The sequence below is a fragment of the Apteryx mantelli genome, chromosome 5, assembly GCF_036417845.1.
Source record: "Apteryx mantelli isolate bAptMan1 chromosome 5, bAptMan1.hap1, whole genome shotgun sequence".
Taxonomy (NCBI): domain Eukaryota; kingdom Metazoa; phylum Chordata; class Aves; order Apterygiformes; family Apterygidae; genus Apteryx; species Apteryx mantelli.
This window is the reverse complement of record NC_089982.1, coordinates 87039520-87063245: the sequence shown is the minus strand read 5'-3', so window position 1 is coordinate 87063245 and position 23726 is coordinate 87039520. Positions and strand designations below refer to the sequence as shown.

At 61.1% G+C, this 23726-nt stretch overlaps 1 protein-coding gene across 1 annotated transcript in view; it reads left to right on the top strand.

Annotated features, from left to right (window-relative positions):
- Positions 1-6674: 6674 nt before the first annotated feature.
- The window catches only part of DYSF (dysferlin), a 121497-nt gene continuing 104445 nt past the window's right edge, over positions 6675-23726 (top strand). Inside the window, exons 1-16 of the mRNA XM_067298412.1 lie at positions 6675-6784; positions 8914-8969; positions 9735-9826; positions 12967-13072; positions 15530-15644; positions 15956-16143; positions 17016-17144; positions 17577-17639; positions 17792-17842; positions 17939-17969; positions 18478-18593; positions 19167-19293; positions 20078-20181; positions 21714-21782; positions 21887-21930; positions 22043-22125. Of these exons, the coding sequence (XP_067154513.1) occupies positions 6691-6784; positions 8914-8969; positions 9735-9826; positions 12967-13072; positions 15530-15644; positions 15956-16143; positions 17016-17144; positions 17577-17639; positions 17792-17842; positions 17939-17969; positions 18478-18593; positions 19167-19293; positions 20078-20181; positions 21714-21782; positions 21887-21930; positions 22043-22125 (1468 nt within the window). The 5' untranslated portion in view covers positions 6675-6690. The remainder of the gene's footprint in view (positions 6785-8913; positions 8970-9734; positions 9827-12966; positions 13073-15529; positions 15645-15955; positions 16144-17015; positions 17145-17576; positions 17640-17791; positions 17843-17938; positions 17970-18477; positions 18594-19166; positions 19294-20077; positions 20182-21713; positions 21783-21886; positions 21931-22042; positions 22126-23726) is intronic.

The following is a 23726-nucleotide window of genomic DNA, read 5'->3' as shown; positions in this document are numbered from 1 at the left end:
GTGTGTGCGCACATGCATCTGTCTCCCTGTTTTGCTCTCTCCTTTGGCGGTTGCCAGGGACCACACCATATTCTGAAGCGGAGGGCAGTTCAGGTAAGATTGCTGTGATATTATTTGACAGCTTAATTACTCTTACTACGTATTTACTACTTAAGTATTCAGTTTCTATTGGTCTAATAGCTCATTTATAGAATAATAAAAAAAAAAGCCCAAAACACCTGTCTAAAATACAAACTGGATTTTAGTAAGGAAAAGAGCCTGCAGAGCTTTCCTGCTCCCTGCGGCTGGGTCCGGCAGAGCTGTGCAGCTCAACTGTCCCATCTCGTCCCGCAACACGCTGTCAGGAGAGTCTGGCAACTGCAGGGAGGTGCCAGCAAAATCCTCTGCTCTTCTGCAGAGCTCAGGAACTTTGCAGTTTATTGGTTTTCTTGTTTGTTTTTTTAACTGTCTTACTGGAGTGCAGGACACAGCTTTCTTCCCCCATTAGACCTGTTCTCTTCACAGCGCAGCTTTGTATTTGCATTTCTGAGTTTTTGGTTTCCCTCTCTTTGGACTCGGAGGCAAATTCTTACCATGATTTCTCTCTGCTGCCTTATCTGTGGTGAGGACAAAGAACAACGATCTTCTTCATTCCTGCTTCTGCCTTGCAAGCTTCAGGCAAATTCTGCTTTCGCCCGAATGCAGGAAAGACTGAGGAACTAGCGACTACCCCGTGCCCTCGGGAATGCCAGTCTGGTCTGTGGCCTGCTGGTGGTTTGAGCCGACTGGTACAGGTGTGTGACACCCCCTGCGCTGCTCAGCCCCCCGGCCTGCTTCGCAGGCTGCCGCGCGGCTATCGAGCAGGAACTGCTGACTTCTGTGGGTTGCAGTGGGGTTGGGAGCGATGGTAGCAGCCTCAGCACCCACCTTAGTGGGTCTTAGATTGGTAGTGGTCCAGCTCTGAGCAACCTCATTTTCCCCATGTATACTTAAAGCAAGAGTTTGGGGCAGTTGCACGTCGGGCTGTCAGCGAGCGATGTGTTTTACCAAGCATTGCTTAGGGGAAGGAAACGAGGAAGGTGTGAGCTCTCCCTGGACCCATGTTGCTGGTGCTCCCAGGAGCCTTGTACGTGGTCAGCAGAAAGAGGCAAAGCGGAGACCGGTTCAGCAAATCATCAGTGCAGCAGGGACCCAGGCTGCAAATGCCTGCTGTCCTTCGGTGTCTGGGCACGCAGAGATCCGGCCCTGCTGGTGCCCCCTAAGGGCAAGCAGACAGCCTTTAGGTGGGCTCATACCCCCAAATTCGGCTCAGCTTGGTTTTGCTCAGCTCCTTGAATCAGCAGGATGACTGAGCTGACCACTTCCAGCTCGAGCAGGGGCGTACGTCATTCCTTCTTTGCTCAGCGTTGTCCTTAGCTGGAGATCTGCCCCCGTGGCACTGGCTCTGCTGGCGATAGGTATTTTTTTCTAGGTCTGTGGTTCTCCCTTCAAGCGAAGCCCGAGGCAGGGTGCTCGGCAGGGGAGAATGGCTGCTTGCGGGGGCAAAGTCTTAGCTAAAGCCTTGATTTCTGCTCTTGCTGCATGTTTGCCTGCCTGATGCCGGAGTAGAGCCGTGTCAGTGCCAGAGACTTCCCCGCGGTTGGAAAGATGAGATCCAGCACCGTCTCCCAGCTCGGTGTGAGGCTGAGCATGGCCCTGGAGGATGCAGATGTCTTTGGACAGGGGCTCAGTGAGTAAACCCTGGTTCTGGTCCGTGTCCACCTCGCCTCCATTCACCCCTTCCAGGCCCACACGTGTGTGCGAAGCCCTTTCCTTCAAGACGCCAGAACATCTCCATTAAAAACACTAAGTGCTGCAGTGGCCCCAGGGAGATGTGTGGTAACCACTTAACCCAGAAGCTTTCAGGAAAATAATGTCCCATTCCCCCAGCCGGATACGGAAAAACAAAATCAGAGAAAATGGGGGTGGTGGTGGTGGGGGGAAAGGTGGGAAATAATCTTACAGGTTCTCTTACAGAATGAGCCGTGATAGTGGCTTTCTGAACGTCGCCCCAACAAATTTACGGTGGCTGCACTTCTGTTCGTCCTGCACCTAACGAGTGCTTCAATTTAAGTGACTTTATTTTAGAATTGACAGTGATTAAGAAGTGCTGCGTGCTGAGTGTCCCCATGTCCCCTCGGAGCCTCCAGAGGGATGTTGGTGTGGTCTCCTGGCAGCAGAAGGTGCGAAGCAAGTCCCCACTGCAGACGCTTGGGATTTTGAGCAAAATCCACAGGGGTTTTGCAACACTTTTTTCGCTGCACTTCTCAGGATTTTTTTTCCTTCCTTTTCTCGACCCGTGCAGCATCTCTGCCACGTGTGGATCCCAGCTGGGCCGGAGCAGTACGAGCGTTCGGTAGCCTGAGTTTAGTATTTGAGGGCCTTGCAGGAGAAACAGAGGAGCTAGCTGGGGTCTTGGTATCTGGAGCCGTTTTGGTGCAACGCGACGGTGGCGTGGATGGTCCCGGCGAGCTGAGAGCGGTATAAGCAGGTGACGGACAGGCCCTTCCGCAGAGACTTGCCCTAAGTAGACCAAGGGCATGAGGGGAAGGAAGGGGACAGAGCCCCAGGGAGGAGCAGTAGCAAAGCTGGAGGGGACCCGGGTGTCCCAGCTCTGCCACCCTGTCTCCTGCAAAAAACTGCAGGTTTTCGCTTGCCTCTTGGTTTTAATCTTGCTGATTAGAGTGAGGACGCTGATAACGCTTTATTTCACCCCAGTGTGGTTGCACTGCTGCTGGGAGGTTCCCGTTTGGCGGCCCACCTCTGCTTTGGTTACTGTAACGACAGTTTTAATTGCAGCGTCTTGGGTTAGTCCCTGGCAAAGCCCCCAGCTGCAGAAAATCAGGATGGTCAATCCCGCTATCCAAGAAGCGGGGAGTGGGGAAAGTGGTCTAGATAAAGCCGAACCGGGTGGATTGCACCGAAGGGGCAGCGTTAGCTCTCCCTGGGCCGCAGGAACGGGGCGCCCCGGATCCGGGGAATTGCAATGATTTGAAGGCAGCAGGCAGACGTGGAGGCGGGCAGCGTGTGGCCACGGCGCGATGCTCCCTCCTGCCACCAGCTCCCTCCCGCACCAGGTGGGACGTGCGGGGACGTGCTGCCACGAGCGCCTCCGGAAAAAGCCGTGCTGGGAGGAACCTCTGAGCCGACTGCTGGGAAACCCGGGGTAAAAATAACCTCTCTTTAAATAGCCGGGGCGGCGGGCGCCGAGCGTCCCCACCTGCCGCCCGGCTTTGGAGCAGGTGCCCGGGGCCGGGCTGCCCCTGCTCCCACGGCGGGTGGCACGGGGGTGCAGGGTCTGCGCCCGTCAAACCGCTCCGCTGGGGCCAGTGCCGGCTCCCGAGGAGCCGTGGCAGGGAGGGTGGGATGGTGCCGCTAACGCGCTGTGACGCTCAATAACGAACATGCCGCAATTAGAGGCCTTGTCGCCATCCAGCAGTTGGGGAAACTGAGGCAGGGGAAGGCAGCGGTTTTATCCAAGCTGGCGCAGCGAGCTGGGCCCTGGCCGGGACCCCAGCGCGGGGTTCGTCCCCGCTGGCGCCGCAGGACTTGCGCTTGGTGGTGATGCTCCGCGCGGGGGCTGCCTGATCCTGGGATGGGGATTTGCGTGCGCTCAGTCCGGCACGGGAGCCGGCTTTCATGCACGCGCTGGAAGGTGCTGGGGGGTTTATCCCTTGTGCACCCGTTCCCCCCCCCCCCCCCATGGCCGCTTGGTCCCCAGCAACCCTGTTTCCCCCCCTCAAGGAAGGATGACGCTTTCTTGGAAGACTCCGGCGGTCACAGCGACAGGCCAGGGCGATGCCCGGATGCTCTCCAGTGCCTTCCCAGCTCCGCATCGCTGACCTGGGGTGAGCCAGCCGGGACTGCGAGGACACATCCCCACCGGTGGCGACGGGGACCGGCCAAACCCTGCGGCCACACTCTCCCTGTGCCACGCTCTGCATCCCCAGCACCTGCCGGGACCGCTCCGGGTCGGCACCCCGTCGCCGGCACCTCCTTAGCGAGCGGGGATGTCCCCGAACGGGAGCCGGGGACTCCCCCCCGCCACCCTCAGCTGCGATTTCGGAGCACCGCTAGTTAATCGGGGCTGAAGAGGAGTTTCGGACGCTCGCAAGCAGCCTGCGAGGATATTTCCTAATCTGCAGCATCCCGAGGTGTCCGTGGCCGCTGCAGCCCGTGCTGGGGGGCCGCATCCAGCTCCGCGGCGGCCCGCAGTCGTTCCCCTTTAAGAGCTGCTTCGCTGCCTGGGTGTCGGTATAAAAGGGGCTCGCGTGGCCCGGCGGCGCGGAGACTTGGCGCTGCTGCCCGCGGGGAGCCGCGTCCCGCTGCCAGCGGCCGGCCAGGCCGCCCGGCCCCAGCGATGCTCCGCGTCTTCATCCTCCACGCGGAGGACGTCCGCACGCCCGACACAGACATCAGCGATGCCTACTGCTCCGTGGTGTTCGAAGGTGAGCGGCGGCGGCGACGAGGGGGCCGGGGCGCGGGGTCCGTCCCCGCCAAGTCCTTCCAGGGGCTCTGTCCGTCCGTCCGCCCCTTGGGCACGGCCGGGCGATGCCCCGTCTCTCCGTCCGCGCGCCTCGGCTGCGCCTTCCCCCCTCCCCGACGCGGGGGCGCTTGGCGGCCCCGGGGCAGCTCCCCGCGCCCCTCGGTGCGCTGAGAGCGTGGGGGCTCAGCGAGGCCCAGGGCGCAGGGCTCGGCCGGCCGGGAGGAAAGGTCGCTTCCTGCAAATGCTGCGTCAGGAGCGCTGGCGACGCTGCTGCCTCCCTTCGCCGCCGCCTCCTCGCCCCGCTCCTGCCCTCCCGGGCCGGGCGCCGAGCCCCCCCCACCCTGGGTGCCTGCACGAGGGTGGCCTGGGGGGCTCAGCACCCCCACGATGGCACCCTGACAGCCCCAGAGCAGCCGCAGTCCCTGGCGCCGGAGCCTCGTCCGGCTCATGTTACCGTGCTCGCTGCCGTTAACCCCTGCGGACGCGCTGGCAGCAGCGGTGGGGAGGGGGGAAACGGTGCCCCCAAACCCACCGGGGCCGACTCGCACCCGCGCAGCCCCCCGTCCCGCTCGGGGTGTGTATGTGGGGGGATGGGGCAAAACGGCCTCCGGCAAATCCCTGGAAGCTATTTATAACGGCGCTCCCCGCGCCGGGCCCCCGGGAGGACTCGGCTCCTCGCTGCTGGGGAGGCTGCTCGGCCGCCGCGGCCCGGCTCGGCCTCCGGCGAGCTCCCAAAACGCGTCTGACGCTGCCCGCGCCCCGCCGAGGGGCTGGTGGGGCAGGCGAGCGGGTTGGGGGGGGGGGCACCTCTGTTGTCCTGCGGCTTGTTTGCAATACGCCGGGGATCTTTTGGGTGGAAAAGCTGGCCAGGATGGGATAGGCGGCAGGAAAGCACACGCGTTGGTGCATCCGTGCTTGTGCCTACGTCTCCTGCCTCTGTACCTGGCCTTGAGCGTGCGGGGACCTTCCTCGGGGCACGGAGGTCCCTGTGCCACGTTCAGGGTGGTCCTGTTGCATGGTTGCGGTCACGCAGAGCTGCTTTGAGGAGGCCTCACCCGCTGCGCCTGGAGCTCTGGGGTGTGTGGGGACACCTTTCTCCTGCGGGAGGGGAGAGGCTGGCTCTGCCTCCCTCCACCCAGCCGCTTCCCGGCTGGATTTGCAGTGAGACCCCCAGGGCTGAGCGCCGCAGGGGACCCGGCACTGCTGGACATTCAGGGCTCCTGCCCGGTGGGGCATCTCCCATGGGCCCAGTGCTGTGACATCCTGGCTGTGGTCGTCCCCACAGTCCCTCCTGCTGCAGTATCCCTGGCATGTGGCATCCCTGGTGGTCCACGTGCTGCAACATCTCCGTGGTCCTGATGCAGCAGCATCACCTACTGTCTTGATGCCACGACACCTCCGGTGGTGCTGATGCACCACCATCCCTGGTGGCACGTCATCCCTGGGGTCACGATGCTGTGGCATCCCCGGCTCTCACCTTCCCCAGGGCCCTTGGGGTTCCTGCTGCTCCGACGTCCCCAGTGGTTGTATCATCCCTGGGGTGACGATGCTCTGACATGCCTGGGTCTTGCAGCATCCTGGACCTGCAGCATCCCAGGCAGTGCATCATCCCCAGAGCTTGGAGCATCCTGGTTTTCCACCCCTTGGGCATCCCTGGGGCTCACAGCATCCCCAGGTGCCCAGTGCTCTGGCATCTCCAGTTATGTTGCATCCCTGGGGTCCTGGGGCTTGGGCATCCCTGGGGCTTGCAGCATCCTGGTGCTTGGGCATCCCTGGGGTCCTGGATTTTGGGCATCCCTGGGGCTTGCAGCATCCTGGTGCTTGGGCATCCCTGGGGTCCTGGATTTTGGGCATCCCTGGGGCTTGCAGCATCCTGGTGCTTGGGCATCCCTGGGGTCCTGGATTTTGGGCATCTCTGGGGTCCCCAGTGCTCTGGTGTCCCCAGTTGCGTGTCGTGCCCAGGTCCCAGTGCTTGGGCGTCCCCTGTAGTGTTTCATCCCGGGGATCCCAGTGCTCGGGCATCCCTGGGACTCGCAGCATTCCCGGTGCCGGTGCTCGGGAGCCCCCACCGGCTTTGCTGGCAGCATCCCGCTGCTCCCGCCCCCCGCGGCGTCGCCGGCGGCCGCAGCGCGGCGCAGGCAGGGCTGGAGTGCAGAGCCGCCGCGGGAGCCGCCGCTGGCAGCACGATGCTCCGCTGCCTGCTGCAGCGCGCCGGCCGCCTCCCCGGCACGGAGAAGGGCGACAGGCAGAGCGACCCCGTGGCCAGCCTGACTTTCCGAGGTGAGGGTCCCGCCGCCACCGCCGCGGGGACACCGGCTCCCCCCGCTCCCTCCCGGCCGTCCCCTTGGCAGCCCCTCTGGCAAAGGGGTCCCCCCGCCAGCTCTCCGTCCCTGCCTCGGGCTCCAGCCAAATTGCCTCGGGAGCCCAAGCGCGGGGTCCGAGCGCGCCCCGTCCCCGTGCCGTCCCCGCACGCGTGACGCCCGGGAAGCTCCGCTGACGGGCGAGAAACTCGGGCGCGTCGGTGGGTGCTTGGGTCCCCCCCGGCCCGGGGGAGGGTTTGGGGACAGTCGTTCAGCACCACCAAGCACCGTGGGACCATCCCGTGGGGGAGGCGCTGCCGCAGGGTGCCCTGCTCCCGCGGGGCACCCATGGGCGCCCTCGCCCGCGCTTGCGTTCGCTCCCAGCGTGACGTTCTCTCCGCCGCTAGCAGAGCCGGTTGCAACGTGAGATTTATGAAGAGCCTTGTGCAGGGGCTGGTCCCCTTGCCGTTGAGACCGGGGGGGGGGATGGAGGTCCCCTTTCTCCTGGGGACACCTAAGGGTGTCACCGTTTGCAGGGTCATGGAGGAGCGAAGGGGGACAGGGCTGGATGCCGACCCGGCAGGGCAGAGCGTGGCGAAGAAGGGGCTGATGCTTTTGCACTTAGAAAGCGTTTCCTGGAGCATGCGGTTTTCCTGACATCGTTTTCCAGGAGGTGGAAAATATCCGTGATTTAAAAAAAAAAAAAAAAGGGGGAAGCCAAGGGGGTCAGTGGTTTCGCGCACAATCTCCGCTGCCCGCGGCGCTTGGTGCCGTCGCCAGCGCGGCCGGGTCCCAGCCCGTGTCTGGATCCTTCTCCCGACTGGAGGATGGAGAGGAGCTGCCCGGGGGCTCCTTTCGCTTTCGTTTCCCAGCGGGGAGGTGGGCGCGTGGCCGCTCTCCCAGGGACGGGCTCTCTCCGCCCTGAACCTGGAAAATGACTCCGGCGGCAAACTCGCGAGCCTGAGAGCGCGGGGGCTATTTCAGGACCGGGCGCCGTCATTTCCTTTGAAGACGGCATGGAAGCGGGAGACGGGCATTAAATTAAGGGCGTGTTTATGGCTCTGCTCCTTGGTGATGTTCTCCAGAGCCGGAGCAGAGTTCCTGTGTCGAGGAAATATCCTGCAAACCCCTTTGCCAGCGTGCGAAGCTTTTCTCCTCCCTCCGCGCCGGAGCCCTGCTCGCGTGGGGCCGGGCTGCCTCGCTATTTCAGGACCGGAAGATTTAGCGGAGCCTCTTTAAAATCCAAAATAGGAAAAGATTAATTTGGCAAGGCTTTAAAAAAATAAATAAATAAAGGCGGGGGGGGATTTTTGGCTGAGCTCTGCCTGGCTCGGCCCGGCCTTGGCTCCCTGCCAGCGCCGCGGTCCGGTGGCTCCGGGCTCGCCGGCACCGGCCGTATATAGGCAGAGCGTGCCGGGATGGCCGGCCGGCCGCGGGAGCCTCCGGGATTTGAGTCACCGCTATTGTTCTCGCGCCCTCGGCCGCCTCTTCCTTTTCCTTTTCCCCTCGGGCTCGGCGGCCGGCACCCCGAGGGGCTGCCGGGAGCCGTCCGTGGGCGCAGCCGGATATTCGCCGACCCGGGGCTGGAGCCAGGCGGGGATGGTGATGCCCGGTGGCGTTGGCCGTGCGGGGCCACCGCTGCCGCCCCGTAGGGCTCTGGGTGCTGTGTGAGCCCCCGAGGGTCCTGCTTGGGACACGGGCGGATGGAGGATCCCTGTCGGGCTCCTCGCTGCCCTTCCCAGCTAGACGACCTGCCCGGGAGCGTTTGCAGAGCAGGCAGAGCCTCTGCTCTGGTTTCCCCGTGGGGAAACTGAGGCACGGTGCATCGACATGGCTCGTCCCCGCTTCCCCAGCGAGCCGCGGGGCCGGGCTGGGGCTCGAACCTGGGACCCCAGTGTCCGTCGGGCTCCTTCGAGCCGGTCGTGCCCTCCCCGGCTGGGCGCGAGGGCCGCGACGTGGGGCGGCAGCCGTGTCGTCCCCCCCGCGGTGCTGCCCCGGCTGGAGCATCCTCGTTCCTTCCCCCGGCCCCGCGCGGGGCCTGATCCTGCCCCCGCGCAGGCAGGAAGCACCCGCGGGCCCTGCCTGACCCGTGCGCGTTGCTCCCCGCAGGTGTGAAGAAGAAGACTAAAGTCATCAAGAACAACGTCAACCCTGTGTGGAACGAGGTGAGCGAGGCGCCGAACGCGGCGGCTGCCGCCCTCGTTAGCGTCCCCGCCGGGGGGTGGGTGCAGCTCAACCCCGTACGAGACACCAGAGAATCCACCCAGGCGTGAGCGCTTTGGCGCTGGCCGCGGAAGGGGCCGGTTCCGGCGGTGGGCAGGGAGGAAGGGCTGGCTCTGCACCCCGGCTCTTCCCCCGGCATCGAGGCCGGATCGGGGCTGGGCACGCAGATGAAAAGAAAACGCGTAAAAATATTGCGGCCAAAGGGGAAACCAGGTTTGTTTTATTCATCAGCCCGGTCCCAGAGGCGGCGGCGTGGGGTTTATTATTTATTTATTTATCTTTCGTTCCCATCGCCGCCTTCCTCCTGACCTTGACCCTTGTTCTTGCGGACCAGGGTTAAAAAAATGGTCTTGGTAAACAAGCAGTAACGTTTGGGTGCAGAAACGTCGCGGGGCAGTTCAGATCGTTTTCCCATTCGCTTTTAATCTGTAACAAAAACCCATTAAAAGGTCCTTGGCCGGAGCATGGCTTTTCCTTCGGGCCTGGAGGGAAATCCCGCCCGGGGAAAGCGGAGCGCTGGATCTCGCGCTAGCGGGATGGCGCAGGGTTGTTCCCCCGCGTCAGCGCTGTTAGAAGCGTTTTGCTCCTCTGCAGCGCCCTGACGGCTCCCAAAGCAGGTCGCCGCTTGCCGCGATTTGGGACTCGCTGTCCCAGCGGGAGCTGCCGCGGCCGGCTCTGATCTCGGATCTTCTCCCCTCGCTCTCCAGGGCTTCGAGTGGGACCTGAAGGGAGTTCCCTTGGACCAGAGCGCCGAGCTCACCGTGGTGGTGAAGGACCACGAGACCGTGGGCAGGAACAGGTAGGACGTCGCTGCGTCCCCAGGCCGCGTGCGTGGGGGGCATCCGTCCATGCACGTGGGTGTCCATGCACGTGGGTGTCCATGCACGTGGGTGTCCATGCACATGGATTTTGACTCTTTCTGGGATTGGGGAAGCGCTGGCAGGCTGCTCCCTTGGCGCAAGCCGCCAGGGCCGGCGGGTGACGGGTGCGCGTGCCCTGCGCCCACGCGCGTGGCAGCGCCGGTGGGAGGCTCGAGCCGCATTTCTGCGCCGTTTCGCTCAAAGGCCGGGAAGAAAAACGGCCTTTCCGGGCAGGGAGCACACAAGGCCCCTTGTGCCTCCGCCGCCCTCGGGATGAGGCCTCGGGCGCCGCCGTGGTCCTGCGCCCGGGTGGTGGCGGTGGCGGCTCCGGGAGCCGCGGCGAGGTGGAGGTGTCGGGATGAGGGCAGAGCTCGCCAGCCGGCTGAGCCGTTTCCCGGCTCTGTTTTGCCGGAGGAGCTGGGAAGGGTGTTGCTTGCAAAATAAACAACCTGGCGTTGCTTCCTTTCTCATGAGAGCATCCGCGCTGCACACGCGCATGTCCGGCGCCCGGCGCGTCGTTAGCACCAAAGCGCAGCTCTCCCGCCTCGACGCTGCTCCGTGCCCTTTGCCTGGGCAAAGCGGCGGATTTCGGGGGGCGCTGAGCCTCCGTCCGCGCAGCGGCTGAGCGCTTTTGCAGGAGGCGGCATTGCAAAAGGAGGGCAAGAACCGGCGACGGTGCCCTTGGGGTCACTGCCTTTGCCGGGGCTGAGTGGCATTTTGGGACTGTTCCTGGGTTTTTGCCCGCTCCGAGGGTGAGCGGGAGCCGGAGGGGAGCCCCGGGCTGGGGATGGCGAGCGGCAGCCCGGGGTGGCTGCGGGCTGGGAGCTCGCTGGGCACCCACACGCCTCTCTGGGCATAGGGCCCGTTTCCCCCCAAAATAGGACTCTGCAATTTCTCTGACTCCTGAAAAGCCCCTTTTTCCTCCCCTTTTCCAACCCAGCCGAGCTTGAGATGAAACCCCTTCATCTTTCTATGTACGAGACCTTTCCCTGATGCTCCTTGAGCTACCTGTGAGCGTGGTACAATTTAGGATGCAATTTCTGTGCTGGGAGAGCGGAGTCGGAACCGCCCGTCGGTAGCTGCCGGGGGCGAGGGAAAGGCTCGGGGGGATAAATCCTCGCAGCCTGGTGCTGGTGCAGGGTTTGCTCTTGGGCGGGAGAGCAAGCAAGCTGGAAATTGGGTCTGATCCAGCTTGGTGACTTCGCACGTTCCTATAAATAGACAAGGATAAACGGGAGAGGAATTTCAGCTCCCCGAGCCAGGGAAACTTCAGCTGCTGGAGCCGGGGAGCAAGACTTCCTTCTGCTGCTAGCAGATGCCTTGATATCTCTAGTGGAAGGTGCCTTCTCCTCCTTGATGACCTGTCACGTAGGTGACGCTGCTTTTTGCCTTTCCTGCTCTCCGGAGGATAAAATAACCTGCTCGTCCGCGCTTAGGCTGCAAATGCGCAAGTGGCGCAACGAACGGTGACCCTGCGTTAGCAAAGCAGCTGATTTAAGCGAGGTGTAAGAAGAAACCCCACTGAAACCTGCGACGGGCTTAAGATTCAGCCCACGCGTGGCTTTTGCTGAGCCGCGGTCCCTGCGGCGAGTGTCTTGGTGGGAAAGCGCCCCGCACCGCTGACGGTGCGTTTGGGGAGGAGACGGTCCTGGGGCTGTGTAAGGCTGTGCAGGAGGAGGGTGAATCAGGCCAAGTTTGCTTTAATCCCTAGTTTAGTGCTAGTCTAGGGTGTCTTCCCACTCGCAAACTGATGCAGCGGCTGTAGGCAAAAAGCTTTTTGGAGAAAGAGGCCGTTTCCATGACTGTTTGCAAAGGAAAACGGGGGAGGAGGGGAAGGGGGGAGAGAGTCTGCTCAGCATCGGAAAAGCTGCTCGAACCCGAAGTTTGTCCTTCCAGAACTTGCCTGCAGCGGTGAGGGAGGAAACAAAGGCAGGAAGCCAAAAAAAAAAAGGGGGGGGGGCAGAAGGTTTGAAGAGTAAATGCAGGGCTGGGGGGAGCCCGGCTTCTCGCTGGGCTTTCTGGGGAGGCGCCACAACCTGGTCCAGCGATGCCCCGCAGCGTCCGGGCAGGAGGCGCGCGGGAAGGGTCGCCGCATGCTTGCTCAGTCCTGTGGTTTTACCCAAATTCACAGCTGTGCTGTGATTTATAGAGGGGAAACCTCTAAAAATAACCCCCCTCAGCTGGGGTGGGAGGTGGTGTGGGGCAGGAAGGATTAAGCCACACACACCAAAAAAAACCCCAAGTCAAAAATACAAACAAACACAAAAAAAACCGAGCAAGAGCCACTGAAGGAGGGTTGAGGATTGTAACTGGCGGTTTGAGGGGACGTGGGTTGACCCATCTCGGTGTCGAGCCTTCACGGGGCTCCGCGCTGCAGCGCTGGGAAATCCAGGGGTTTAACACCACGGGCCTCTGTCTCTTCTCCTATGTGACTCTAAAGAAGGAAGTCACAATAAGAAAAATCTGTGATAGCTTTTTTTTACAATGCAATTAAATGCTTACGGTGGATATAAACCAGCCTTTTGGCCCCTGAGAACTTTGGTCTCGTTGACTTCTCGTCCACCCCATTGAAATCCCTCAACTGTTTGCTTCTCCGTATTTATTTTTAACGCTGTTGGCAAAGAAACTCCACCAGCACTTCTCTCTGTAGCTCTTGGTTCCTGAAAAAGGACTTTTAGGTGCTTTTCCCTGAAAAAAGGAGACAAAGGTTGCCATAGTTGTCTTGGCCCAGACAGGGAGCCGTGAGCCATGCTTGAGCAGGTCCACATCGCCGAAGCGGCCGTGGGACGTGCCAGCTCTCCGGCCTTCGCGTGCTCCTCCCAGGCAGGGAGTGCCGTGATTGCGCTGGCATCGCCAGGGATGTTGCTTTGTGTTTCCAAGAGGTGGGAATTTCCAGCACCTGTTGCTTGCTGGTCTGCCCCATGCCTTGAGGAGGTGGAAACTGTCTCCTCATCATGCTTTAACTCTCTGGGTCGGTCTCTTTGCAATAGCTGGTGCTTGAGTTTGAACCTGATGTGGGTCCTCGTCCTCTTCCCCGTGCGTTCTCCCCTGCTGACGCCCCATTGCTCTTCTTCCCCAGGTTTTTGGGAGAAGCCCATGTGCCCCTGCGAGATGTCCTGTCCACCCCCAGCCTGGCTGCCTCCTTCAACGTGCCCCTGCTGGATGCCAAGAAACAGAGCACGGGGGTGAGTCCCGCGCCGGGCAGGGTTGCAGGGATGAGCCAAGATGTGGCTGGCATCCCACCTGGCACGCCGGCTCCACTCTGGTTAGTGCATTTGGGAATAAGAGCTGAAACCTCAGGAACAAGTCTGCGGGACAGGGCTTGGTGGCCAGGACCTGCTGGTGCATCGTGGCTCTGTGGCCCTGAGCGGGGCTGGGGGCTCGACCAAACCACCCTGGGGTGCTGCCACAGTCCGGATGGGCCCGGAGCAGCGTTTCCCAGAGGTCCGGATCCCCCCAGCGGCTCTCCTTGCTCCTTCCCAGCACTGCTGCCAAGCATCTCAGGGGCAAGAGGAAGCACCGTGCTGGACCTGCCCTCGTCCTCACCTTCTGCCCTCGTCTTCCTCAGCCTTGGGGTGGAGGAGCTGTCACGCTTGCCCTTGGCCCTGTGTGCATCCATAGCCTGCTCCAGGGCAGCATCCCCGGGATGCTCCTGGCTGCTTTTGACGGCAGCCGCTGCCCGAACCCCTCGCCCCGGGCTTGTCCCTGCCGACGGGACGGGGGCGGCTCGTTTCTGCGCGCGGGAGGACGAGGGCTGGTGCCCTGGATGCTCTTCCCTGAGCTGCCGCCTCGGTGTCTAAGCAGCGAGCTATACATTTCCCCCCTCCGGGGACGCGTGGAAATAGCTGCCTCGAGGTGTTTCTATGGCAGGAAGCGGCCTTCTTCCGATGCCAGCTCCCCCAGGGCTTTTATTGGCCTTGAGGGTTCCTCTTTCGCTTGCGCCCTGGCGCCCATCCATCCGTTCCCGCGTCCCTGGGAACAGCAGCCCGCCGGCCCCGGCGCGTCCTCCCGCCTCCCCGCGGGGGCACGGATCGCCCTCGGCCCCTCCGTGTTTTTTGGAAGCACGTTAATTTTACCTTCACCGGAGACCGGCTCCCATGGACGGCGGCGCGAGGAGCCATGCCTGCTGCCGGTATCGCGGAGCAGCTCCTTGCAGTTTCTCTTGCCCGCAGCTAGCAAGCGAGCACAGTTCCCCACGGCACCGTTTTGGTCGGAAAAGACGTATTTAGGCAGGAGAGGGGCTTTTTGGGCTGTGCCTGGGGACAGAGGAAACGGGAGGGGAAGCTGTGGCCGGGCAAGGAGCGGTGGCCGCCGGAGCGTGACCCCGCTGGGTGACGTGGGACCTCTCGAGCGGCTGCTTCCCGTACGGCACCGCCGGCCTGGCTCCTGGCTGCCCCGGCGCCTCCGTGGGGATGGCGGGCCGGGAGCGCCCAGCGTCCACCCCCAGCTCCCCCGGGGAGGAAGGGTGCGTGGGCGGCTGCTGCAGAGCTCCCAAAAAGCTGGGCCGGGAAAAGGCCTCCTCGGCTCTTTGCGCAGCACCTAGCACGCGGGGAGAAAGAGAGTTAGGCTCAGCACACGGAAACCGGGGCGGCTTCGGCTGGAAAGCTAAACCCGGAGGCAGGGCTGGAACCCGGAGCAGCCCCGAGGTGTGCGACGGGCTCCAGGATGGATCTGGCTGCTCAGGGCTCCGTGGTGGCAAAGGGACGGCGGCGGGGTCGGACCAGCGTCCGCGCTGCCCTTCTGCCCCAGCCCGCCCTGCCCTGCCTCAGTTTCCCCGTTTGCTAAACTCGTGGCGTTCTCCCTCTCGCCTCGGAGGCTGGGGAAAACCCTGCTCCTGTTCCCGGATCCTGCGAGACCTTTTGGCATGAACCGTGAGCCGAGAGGCAGGAGAGGGGTAATGCATCCGCTGGTCCCCCCAGGGAACGAGCCGCCGAGGCTCTTCCTCGGCTCCTCCTTGGCTCCGCGTCTCGCTGGCCGCCATCCCTCTCCCTGCCGCTTCCTTCCCCGGGTGGAGAAGGCAGCCCGGCGCCGGCACGGCCTGGAGCTGCCATCTAGCGGGGCCAGCGCCGCTCGGTCCCGGCCAGGCCCCCCGTAGGGTCTCCATGAGCCCCGACATCCCCGCGGCTCGGATGCTGCCGCCACCACATTCCCGCGCAGCAGGAGGGAGCCGCTCCCTGGGCAGCACGAGCGACCCACCGTCTCCGGCAGCTCAGCCCCGGCGGGATCTCCCATCGCGGCTCCCCCGCTGTCGCATCCTTTTGGATGTGGATGAGGCAGGGTCCTGGCCCAGCAGAAGCTGTGGGAGAAGGAGCCTTTCCCAGCTGCCGCGGGGTTCAGGGGAGCCCGGAGTGTTTTGCAGCGCGGGCTCCAGCGCGGAGCTGCGACGGGGGATAAAGCACGGTGACAGCATGCTGCAAAGCACGCGGAAAGGTGCAGCCAGCCGGATCCCTGTAACGCCTCCCGCTTCCATCCTGCTCTGCCCCCTTCTGCGTTGCGTTTGCCGAGTTACTGCCACTTTCCTGGCCGCGTCCTCGACGCTTGGGCAGCAAATTGCCGGTGGCATCTCGAGAGCTTGGAGCGGCCCCTCTGGTCGGGGCAGCGTTTCTGGATGCCCGTTGTGACGATTCGTTCCCCTTTTCCAGGCTTTCCTCATCCTGCAAGTGTCCTACACCCCGCCGCCAGGAGCTGCCCCGCTGTTCCCCCCTCCCGCCCCCCCCGAGCCAGCGCCGGCCGCAGCAGAGCCCGACACGGTCATTGGTGAGGAGAAACCTCTGCTCGCGGCGCCGGGGCAGGTCGGAGCCGTGCCTGGTCAGTGCATGCGGGGTGACGCAGGGTGGGTGCAGATCCGGGGTCCTGCTTTCTGCCTGCAGCACCTGGGGCTTTGGGTCTCTGCGGCTCAGCGTGGCAGGGAGGTTATGGGTTGTAGCTCGGGGGTGTTTCCGAGGACCCTCCTGGACCGAACGGGAGCTCGTGAACGTGCGGGTTCCCTCCCTTTATCGTCTGCTATAACGCACCGTGTTCCTCCGTGTCCCGGCGCTGCCACCCTGACCTGCCTCTTGCCCCTGCAGAAACGGCTGGCGAGGAGGATACCGAAGATCAGACCGCGACGGGGGACGAGACCGAGCCGTCCTCGGGGCCCTCGGGGTCCGAGCAGCCCACCCTGCCCCGCAAGCCGCCCGTGCACCATGCCCACGGGGTTAAGCGGAGGAAAAGCTCGCCCAAAAAGCCCCTGTCTAACAAGCCGCAGGACTTCCAGGTGAGCCGCGCCGGGGCGAGTGGGTCGTTTGTCCCCTGCAGCGATGGTGGAGGTGCTCCGATGGGGAAGCCCTTCCCAGCACCTGGCCTCTGCTCTGGAGGATGGAGCTGCCATGTCTCAGCCTCCATCAGAGCCCGGTATGATCGCTGGTGGACTTGGAGTGACCACCCAGCCCCATCCCTATCCGCCTAGGATTGACTTGTGAAATGCCTAGGGATTCACGGTGTTGGTTAATGAAGCTTGTCAGGTCCTACATGGTTGTGGACAAAGCTGTTGGAGCTACTGTAGGGCATGCAGAATCGAGAAGGATGCTTGTTACTTGCTATTTTTGGTAAAATTGAAGGGAATGCAAAGAAAAGGGAGCTGCCCTTGTGTAACTTGAGCATGGCAAAAGCAAGGTGAGGGCAGGCAACACGCTGACCTGTGGGACGAAGCCCTAGCGAGCTGTTCTTTATCTAGGTCCCCAGGCTGTGTGTCCTTCTGTGCTCCCCTCGGGGCCTGGGATGCTGCAGGAATATTGCAAACTGCCGCGGTGGCTCTCCTTCCCCGGCAATCCCGCACGCTCCCTCTCTTCCAGTCCCCCAGCCTAAATGGCTGAGGGTTTTGCAAATGCGTTAACCGCTGGCAACCACCCTCGGTGGACTGAGACGTGAGATTTAAGATATTCAAACTAAGTCTCCGGAACTGAACCTGCCAGGGCGGTTTGGTCTGTTTTTTCTCGCAAGGGGCCCATTGGGGTCTTGGTGCATCCTCTTCCCCCTTACCGGGCCCTCCGCAGGCTCCCTCCTCCTCCAGCATCCAGGTGTCCTCTGCAGCGCTCGCCTTCCTCTGCGGGGACTGACCCGCTGCTCCTTCCCTTCCCTCGTCTCCAGATCCGGGTGAGAGTCATAGAGGGCAGGCAGCTCCCCGGCGTCAACATCAAACCCGTGGTGAAGGTCACGGCCGCTGGGCAGACGAAGAGGACCAGGATACGCAAAGGCAATAGCCCCTTCTTTGACGAGGTGAGCGGGGACTTCTGCTCCTGTCGGGCATCGGGAAAAGCTCGGTCGTCTTGTCCTCAGTCCTGTCCCCAGCCCACATACGATGCCACTTTGAATGTCCCTGTACTTCTTTCATTGCTCCTCTGAGAGCACGTGGAACCCCACAGAAATGTCCAGAAATGCTTCGGTGGACAAGGACAGTGAAAGCCAATCCAAGGACCTGGCGCATCAGGGTGCATGAGGAGCAGCCCCTGTTGGGACATCCTCTCCAGGAGGGTTTTGCTGCGAACTGGTTCGGATCTTGTTGAACAGGATTGGAAAAGAGCTCTGACTAGCAGAGCTGGGAGGTTTGGGAGCACCACGAAAGCAGGAGAGTGATGTGGGTTAAAGCTGGGTCAGGGGACTGCTGCTGTGGCTGCTTTCAGACCTTTCCCTCGCCTGTCTCTTGTACAGACCTTCTTCTTCAATGTTTTTGAGTCGCCAGCCGAGTTGTTTGATGCACCCATCTTCATCACAGTAAGTTTCAGCAGCCTTCGTTTCTGGAGGTTTCCCCCATTTCTCAGCCCTGCCCGTGCAGGTAGCACTGGGGTCCTGTGCAGAGAGGGTGGGAGCGTCCTTCCTTTTTTCCAGAGCTGGATTTAGTGTGTTGCCTGTTTTTCATCCTGCAGGTTGTTGATTCTCAGTCTTTCCGGACGGACTCAGTGATTGGGGAATTTCGGGTAAGGATTTGCTGTCTGCCCTCCCTTGTGTTTTCAGTCACTTTAACCCACAGCACATGATGAACATTTCCTTTCCTTTTCCATTTTGTTTTGTAGATGGATGTCGAGACGATTTATTCCGAACCGAGTGAGTTCAGAGGATGCCGCAGGCATTAGAGATTTGTGACAAGTTCTCTTTTTGCAGCTGGGGGAAATCTCTTTGAGAAAACCTTTTTTTTGGACTAAACATAGAGGAACATGCACACACACAGTAGTTATCCCTAAACGTGGATACCCCGCACCTAGGCGCTCATGTACTTATGTACACAAACATACACACCGGTATGCACACAGGTGTTAGTGTACGTGTGCGCGCGCCTCTGTGTACTCGCACATGCACACTTATCTATACATACCTATACAGCTACATGCGGTGAGAACGTGAGCATAAACATCTATGAACTGTATCTGCCCCACGCATTTCCATATGTGAACCCACGTATGTCCCTATATCCGTCATCACCACCCCTTTGTCTTCACTCTAGCATTTATTTTTATTATTTAAAAAAAACAAAAAACCCCAACTGCAGCCTGTAAGCCAATTCTGTGAGTGTCCAGGGCCTAACTCATAATCCTTGATTTTTTTTCTCCCTCAGAACATGCTTTTCTCAGAAAATGGCTGTTGCTTTCTGACCATGAGGATTTCTCGGCGGGGGCCAAAGGCTACTTGAAAGTCAGCCTCTTCGTGCTGGGGCCTGGAGATGAAGCCCCTGTAAGTACCAGCCTGGCCTGGACAGAGAGACCTTCCTATGGTGACGCTCATCTCCCCTGTGTTTCGACCTTGTGGTGATGTGGTGGCTCCTTGGGACACGCAGTGCAAGCACGGCCCAGTCCCTGCGAGTCTCTGGGCTCTGCAACCTGCTTGCTGGCCCTTGGTGCAGCCTCACATTGCACAGGAGGGTCGAATCCTCTCCGTACGGAGGGGCTGCAGGGGGAAAACGTTAGGAGCTTGCTCCTCCGATGCTGCGGGCGTGCAGGCCGGCCAGTGCCCACAACTTTATACACTGTGGGGAAAAAAACAAAATCTACCTCTAGTTATTTCAGTGGAGCTTTCCAGTGGCGTGAGCCTGTGTGTGCAAGGTGACGCAATGCACTGGGCGCCCTGATGCTCTTCCCAGGGAAGCCGCAGCTTGGACCTTCCTCTGGTTTCTATAAGGAGCATCGTATGTGGTGGGGCAAGGTGCTGGGTGTCATGCTGCTTGCAGGTCTCTGCTGCTCATTTCAGGGCTTTGGGGGAAGGCTTTAGTCCCCTTCTCCTGTCTTGATGGCTCCTGTTGTCCTGCAGATGGAGAAAAAGGAAATCTCCGAAGACAAGGAAGATATTGAAGGGAATATCTTGCGTCCCACGGGGATCACCTTGAGAGGGGCTCACTTCTCTCTGAAGATCTTCAAAGCTGAAGACCTGCCCCAGAGTAAGCGTTGCTTTTGCTGGGTTGGAGTATGGAGGATCCAGTCCTTGGCACCGTGGAGCTCTGCAGCATGAAAGATAGGAATAAGGGTTCAGATAAGGAAATATTATCTTCAGCCTTGGTCCAAAGACCTTGCAGATATTGGTCAGCCATAACACACCGGATTATCTACTGGTGTAAACTGGTATTTGCCCTCCTGGGTTGGGTAGCCATGCTGGGGGCAGCAGCTCTCCCCACCCGCTTCTCTGCCAGGGGCGGTGGGGACACCCACGCTCAGCCTTGCCATGGGGGTCTTCCTTGAAGCTTTTCCGGGAGCTTCCCAGAGGAGGGGGATGTAATTTCTTATGGCAAAAACAGCCTCATCCAGAGACACGGGATGAGCCTGGGCCTGCAGGAGACATTGCAGGTAGGAGCCAGCTACATGGAGGTGTCTCAGCTCCCCCAGGAGGCTGAAACCTGACCAATAGTGAGACCAGGCAGTTATGGGACCAGATTTTGGATCTGGCAAGGGCTGCTGGGATTTTCGTTCCCTGTCGCAGACCTGCCGGGGAAATCAGCCACCTCCCAGGTGTTTCTCCGTGCTGTGCAAAAAACCCGGATACTTCCAGCCCTTGTGCCGGGGATGGACATCTGTCCCTCAATGTGAGTGGTTGTGCTAGTGAGACAGCCTGCTGGAAAAGCCGGAGTCCTCCAGGCTCCTGGTATAAAGCCAAGCACCCAGATGCCATGTGCTTAGCCGAGGTTTCAGCAGCCTCTGCAGATGGTCAGAGACTCTTTCCTTTTCCAGTGGATGATGCTGTCATGGACAACGTCCGGCAGATCTTCGGCTTTGAGAGCAACAAGAAGAACCTGGTCGATCCCTTTGTGGAAGTGAGCTTTGCAGGCAAGACGGTGAGCAGCGGGACCGGGAAATCTCCCCGCTTCCCTTGGCCTAGCACAACTGTGCTCAGAAGCATGGGGCCTGGGACGGCCAAAATGCCCGGGGCAAAGGGACCCTGGCTAAATTTAATGGCAGGATGAGCCTTGGGGCTGGCCCAGCTGCCAAGTGACTTTCCACCTCTGCATGGCCACAGCGGGCGTTGGTGGTACCTGTCACAGCCGAGTCCTGGCAGTCCCTGTGGCCTCATGCCATGCGGTTCCCGTTCTTCCCCGAGCACTGTGCGCTCAGCATCCTTGCTCCCGGGAGGGGAATTTGGGCTTAGGATCCTATTCCTGTGCATCATCCGGGCTGAAGTGATTGCCTCAGCCTTGATGAGTGAAGGTATTGGCCCTTCCTTGCAGTGGAAGAAGGTGAACAGCCTTATGTTTATATGTATATACATATATAATGTATATATGTGTGTATATGTATACATATATACATATATAGGTATATCTGTTATATATATATAGGTATATCTGTATAAAACAGAGTTACCATGTCTCAGCTGCTGCGCAGGGGCCAATTGCACTTTCAGGTGACTTTTGCTCCATGCCCAATTAATCGGTCGCTCGTGGTTTTGCCCCTCCTGCCCCAATCTGCCCCGTTTCCCTTTGCGTTGCACTGCCCTGACATGGGGCAGCCCGTCCCCGCCGTGCACAACGCGCTTCCGACCCTGAGCTTGTCGGACCCGGCGTGCCGGGCTGCGTGGGTGTAATTTCTGTGCTGGGCTCTTAGTGGTGCTGTTGTATTAAAAACAGCAATACAGGGATTTAGCTCTTGGGGGAAGGGGTAGCAGAACGCAGAAACAATTTCCCGGCTGGGCTGCGCTGCACTTCTGGAAACTGCCGGGAACTGCGCTGAAGCGCTGAAACTCTCTGCCCTGCCCTGTGAATCTTCCCTGGAGGATGGTGCGTGGGAGGGGACAGAGGCTAGGCAAGAAGAGGGATATTGCCCTAAGTAAGCGCGGGGTGGCTTCCAGTGGCTCTGGGCTCCTGGGTGAGCTCGGTCCCACAGACCGACCCCATAACACCCTCTTTTGGGGGGTTTTACCTGCACTGTGCAGAGCTTCACTGGGCCAGAGCGGTTGAATGGCGCCTTTATTTGAGGGACCTGAGGCTTTCTGCTCCGTGGGTAACGGGAGCAAGACCCTGAGCAGCTGCAGGAACCGCAGGGCGCTCCTCGTCCCTGTCCCCCAGCCGTGGCTGCGGCACGGGGAGGTGTTGGGAGGACAAGGTCGGGACCGGAGGGACCATGCCAGCCTTGGGGGAGGCGCGGAGAGGAGTTTGGATTTCCCCGTGGAGGGTGCATCCAGGACCACGGTCCCTTCTGAAATGTAGCTTTGCTGGGGGTGGGAGGAAGCCTCCTAAGTGCCGTGAGCTGGAAATAGAAATAAAGATGCATTTGCCGGGTGTGCAGGAGAGGGTTTGGCAGCGTGCTGCGTGGCTGGGACAGGCCGGTTGGTCCAGGCACTGACTTTTCCTGCCTTTTCTCCCACCTCTAGCTCTACTCAAAGATTCTGGAGAAAAACGCCAACCCGCAGTGGAACCAGACCATCACGCTGCCGGCAATGGTGAGGGAAGTGGACTGAGCCCTGCCAGGGCTCCCTGGTCCGGGCGCCCACCCTGCGCCAGGCGGCTGCCTCTGACCGCTCCTCTCCTCTGCCTCTTCTCTTAGTTCCCTTCCATGTGCGAGAAGATGAGGATTCGCGTCACTGACTGGTGAGCAGGGAGTTGGCAGAGCCTCCGCTGTGCGAGGAGCCCCGTGGGGCAGATCCCCAGCAGTGCGCTGCGCGGGGGCCGTGCCGCCGCTGAAACCCACGCTGTCTTGCAGGGACCGTCTCACGCACAACGATATCGTCGGCACGGCGCACCTGTGCATGTCCAAGATCTCGGCCCCTGGCGGGGAGCTGGAAGGTGAGCGAGGTGGTGGGACGGCGGTTTGCAGTGCATGCCCGTGGAAGAGCGTGCATGCTCTTGCCTGGAGGATGGTGTTGGCTTTGAAGAATTAACAACTGGGATAGTCTCTGCGAAGTCCCTGGTGTTGGCAGAGAAAAGTGGGGTGATGGTGCTGCAGAAATGTCCAGTCTGTGGGCTGGATGCAGCCTGCTCCGTCCTGCAGCCTCCTCTCTTGAAGCTGAGGTCCCTCTGGGGCCCATCACCACCTCCTGGATCCCTGCAGTTCCCCCATCCCGTGACCAGCCCTCACCCATGAGGTGGGCTGGTGGCTGGTCCACATCACGTACCCCCGGAGCACACGCAGGGCAGCTGGGCCCTGCTCACCCTCAGGCAGGGCGCAGCCTTGCTGCGGCACGGGGAGGATCTCTGGTGCCCCTCGGGGGCAGCTCTGGGGCCATGTCCCAGCAGGCATTTGAAGATCTTTTTTGAAGTCCTCCTAAGGGCGTGGGTAGGGATGGTCCACAGAGCCGCGATGCCACGGATTTCTTGCTTTTTGCTTCCTCTCCCTGTTGCTGGCTGGAGGTAGCGGCAGTCCCTTGGGCAGCTAGTGGCTCCGAACGGGCAGACACGATGGCAGACATAGCACGATGCTCTGGTCCCGTCACACCGGGATCCCGCCGCCTTCGCTGGCAGCTTGTCCTTAGGTGCCGGCTAAGGGCCGTCACAGCGTGCGAGACGGGGATTTTGGGTACAGTGGCAGAAGCTTGGGCTGAAAGAGGCGTTTCAAGCCCAAGTGACCCCCCCCCCCCAAGGAGGAGAGGACCCGTTCACAGGCTCCAGCAGGATCATTTGGGTGACGCTGATGATGTCGCCTCTGCAGGCGGGAGGGCAGGGAGCTGGGGTCCGCTTGGGGCCATCTCCAAGCTGCGGCAGGGCCAGGAATAGAGGCTGCCTTAACCCGCATGAGTAACGCTGGCTGCTAGCGACCTCTGCTAACGTCTTCACCCTGCCTGAACTCCCCCCTCTCTCTGCTCCCGTGGTTTGTGGTTGGTTTTCGGCTGCCCTGCAGGACTAACCCCCACCGCGAACCTGGCTGAAACGCCGTATGGCCGGGCTGCGCCGTGGCACGGGTGGCCTCCGCCGGGGCACAGACGTGGTGCAAAGCAGCCACCTGCTGCCCCGCAGCCTGCTGCTCTGCAGTGCGCAGCTCTGCGTGCACAGCGTGGATTTGGGGTGCAACGCCGCGCTCCGCTGCGTCGGTGCCTGCACCCCATCTCTCCCAGGAGAGCCGCTTGCTGCCTGCTGCCAGCTGAGGGGGAGCGACGGGAGCCCCGTCCCCGCTCCCTTGCCTGCCCCGTGGGCCCTCCTGGCGTTTGTGGCACGTGGAGGCTTGAGGACGGACTCTCGTATCTGCTCCCAAGGCCACGATTTACGTGAATCCTACAGCCTCAAGGGGAGGGCAAGGCTAGCGCTGCCTAATAGCCTCCCCCTTCTCTCTCCGTAGCGTCCGTTGGGAGCAAGAGCCCCTGGCAGCATCCGCTCTCCTTTCCCATAGCCCGTCATCCTCACCTAACCAACCTCCTAACCTTCTCTCCATCTCTTTATGCCTCAGATGAGTT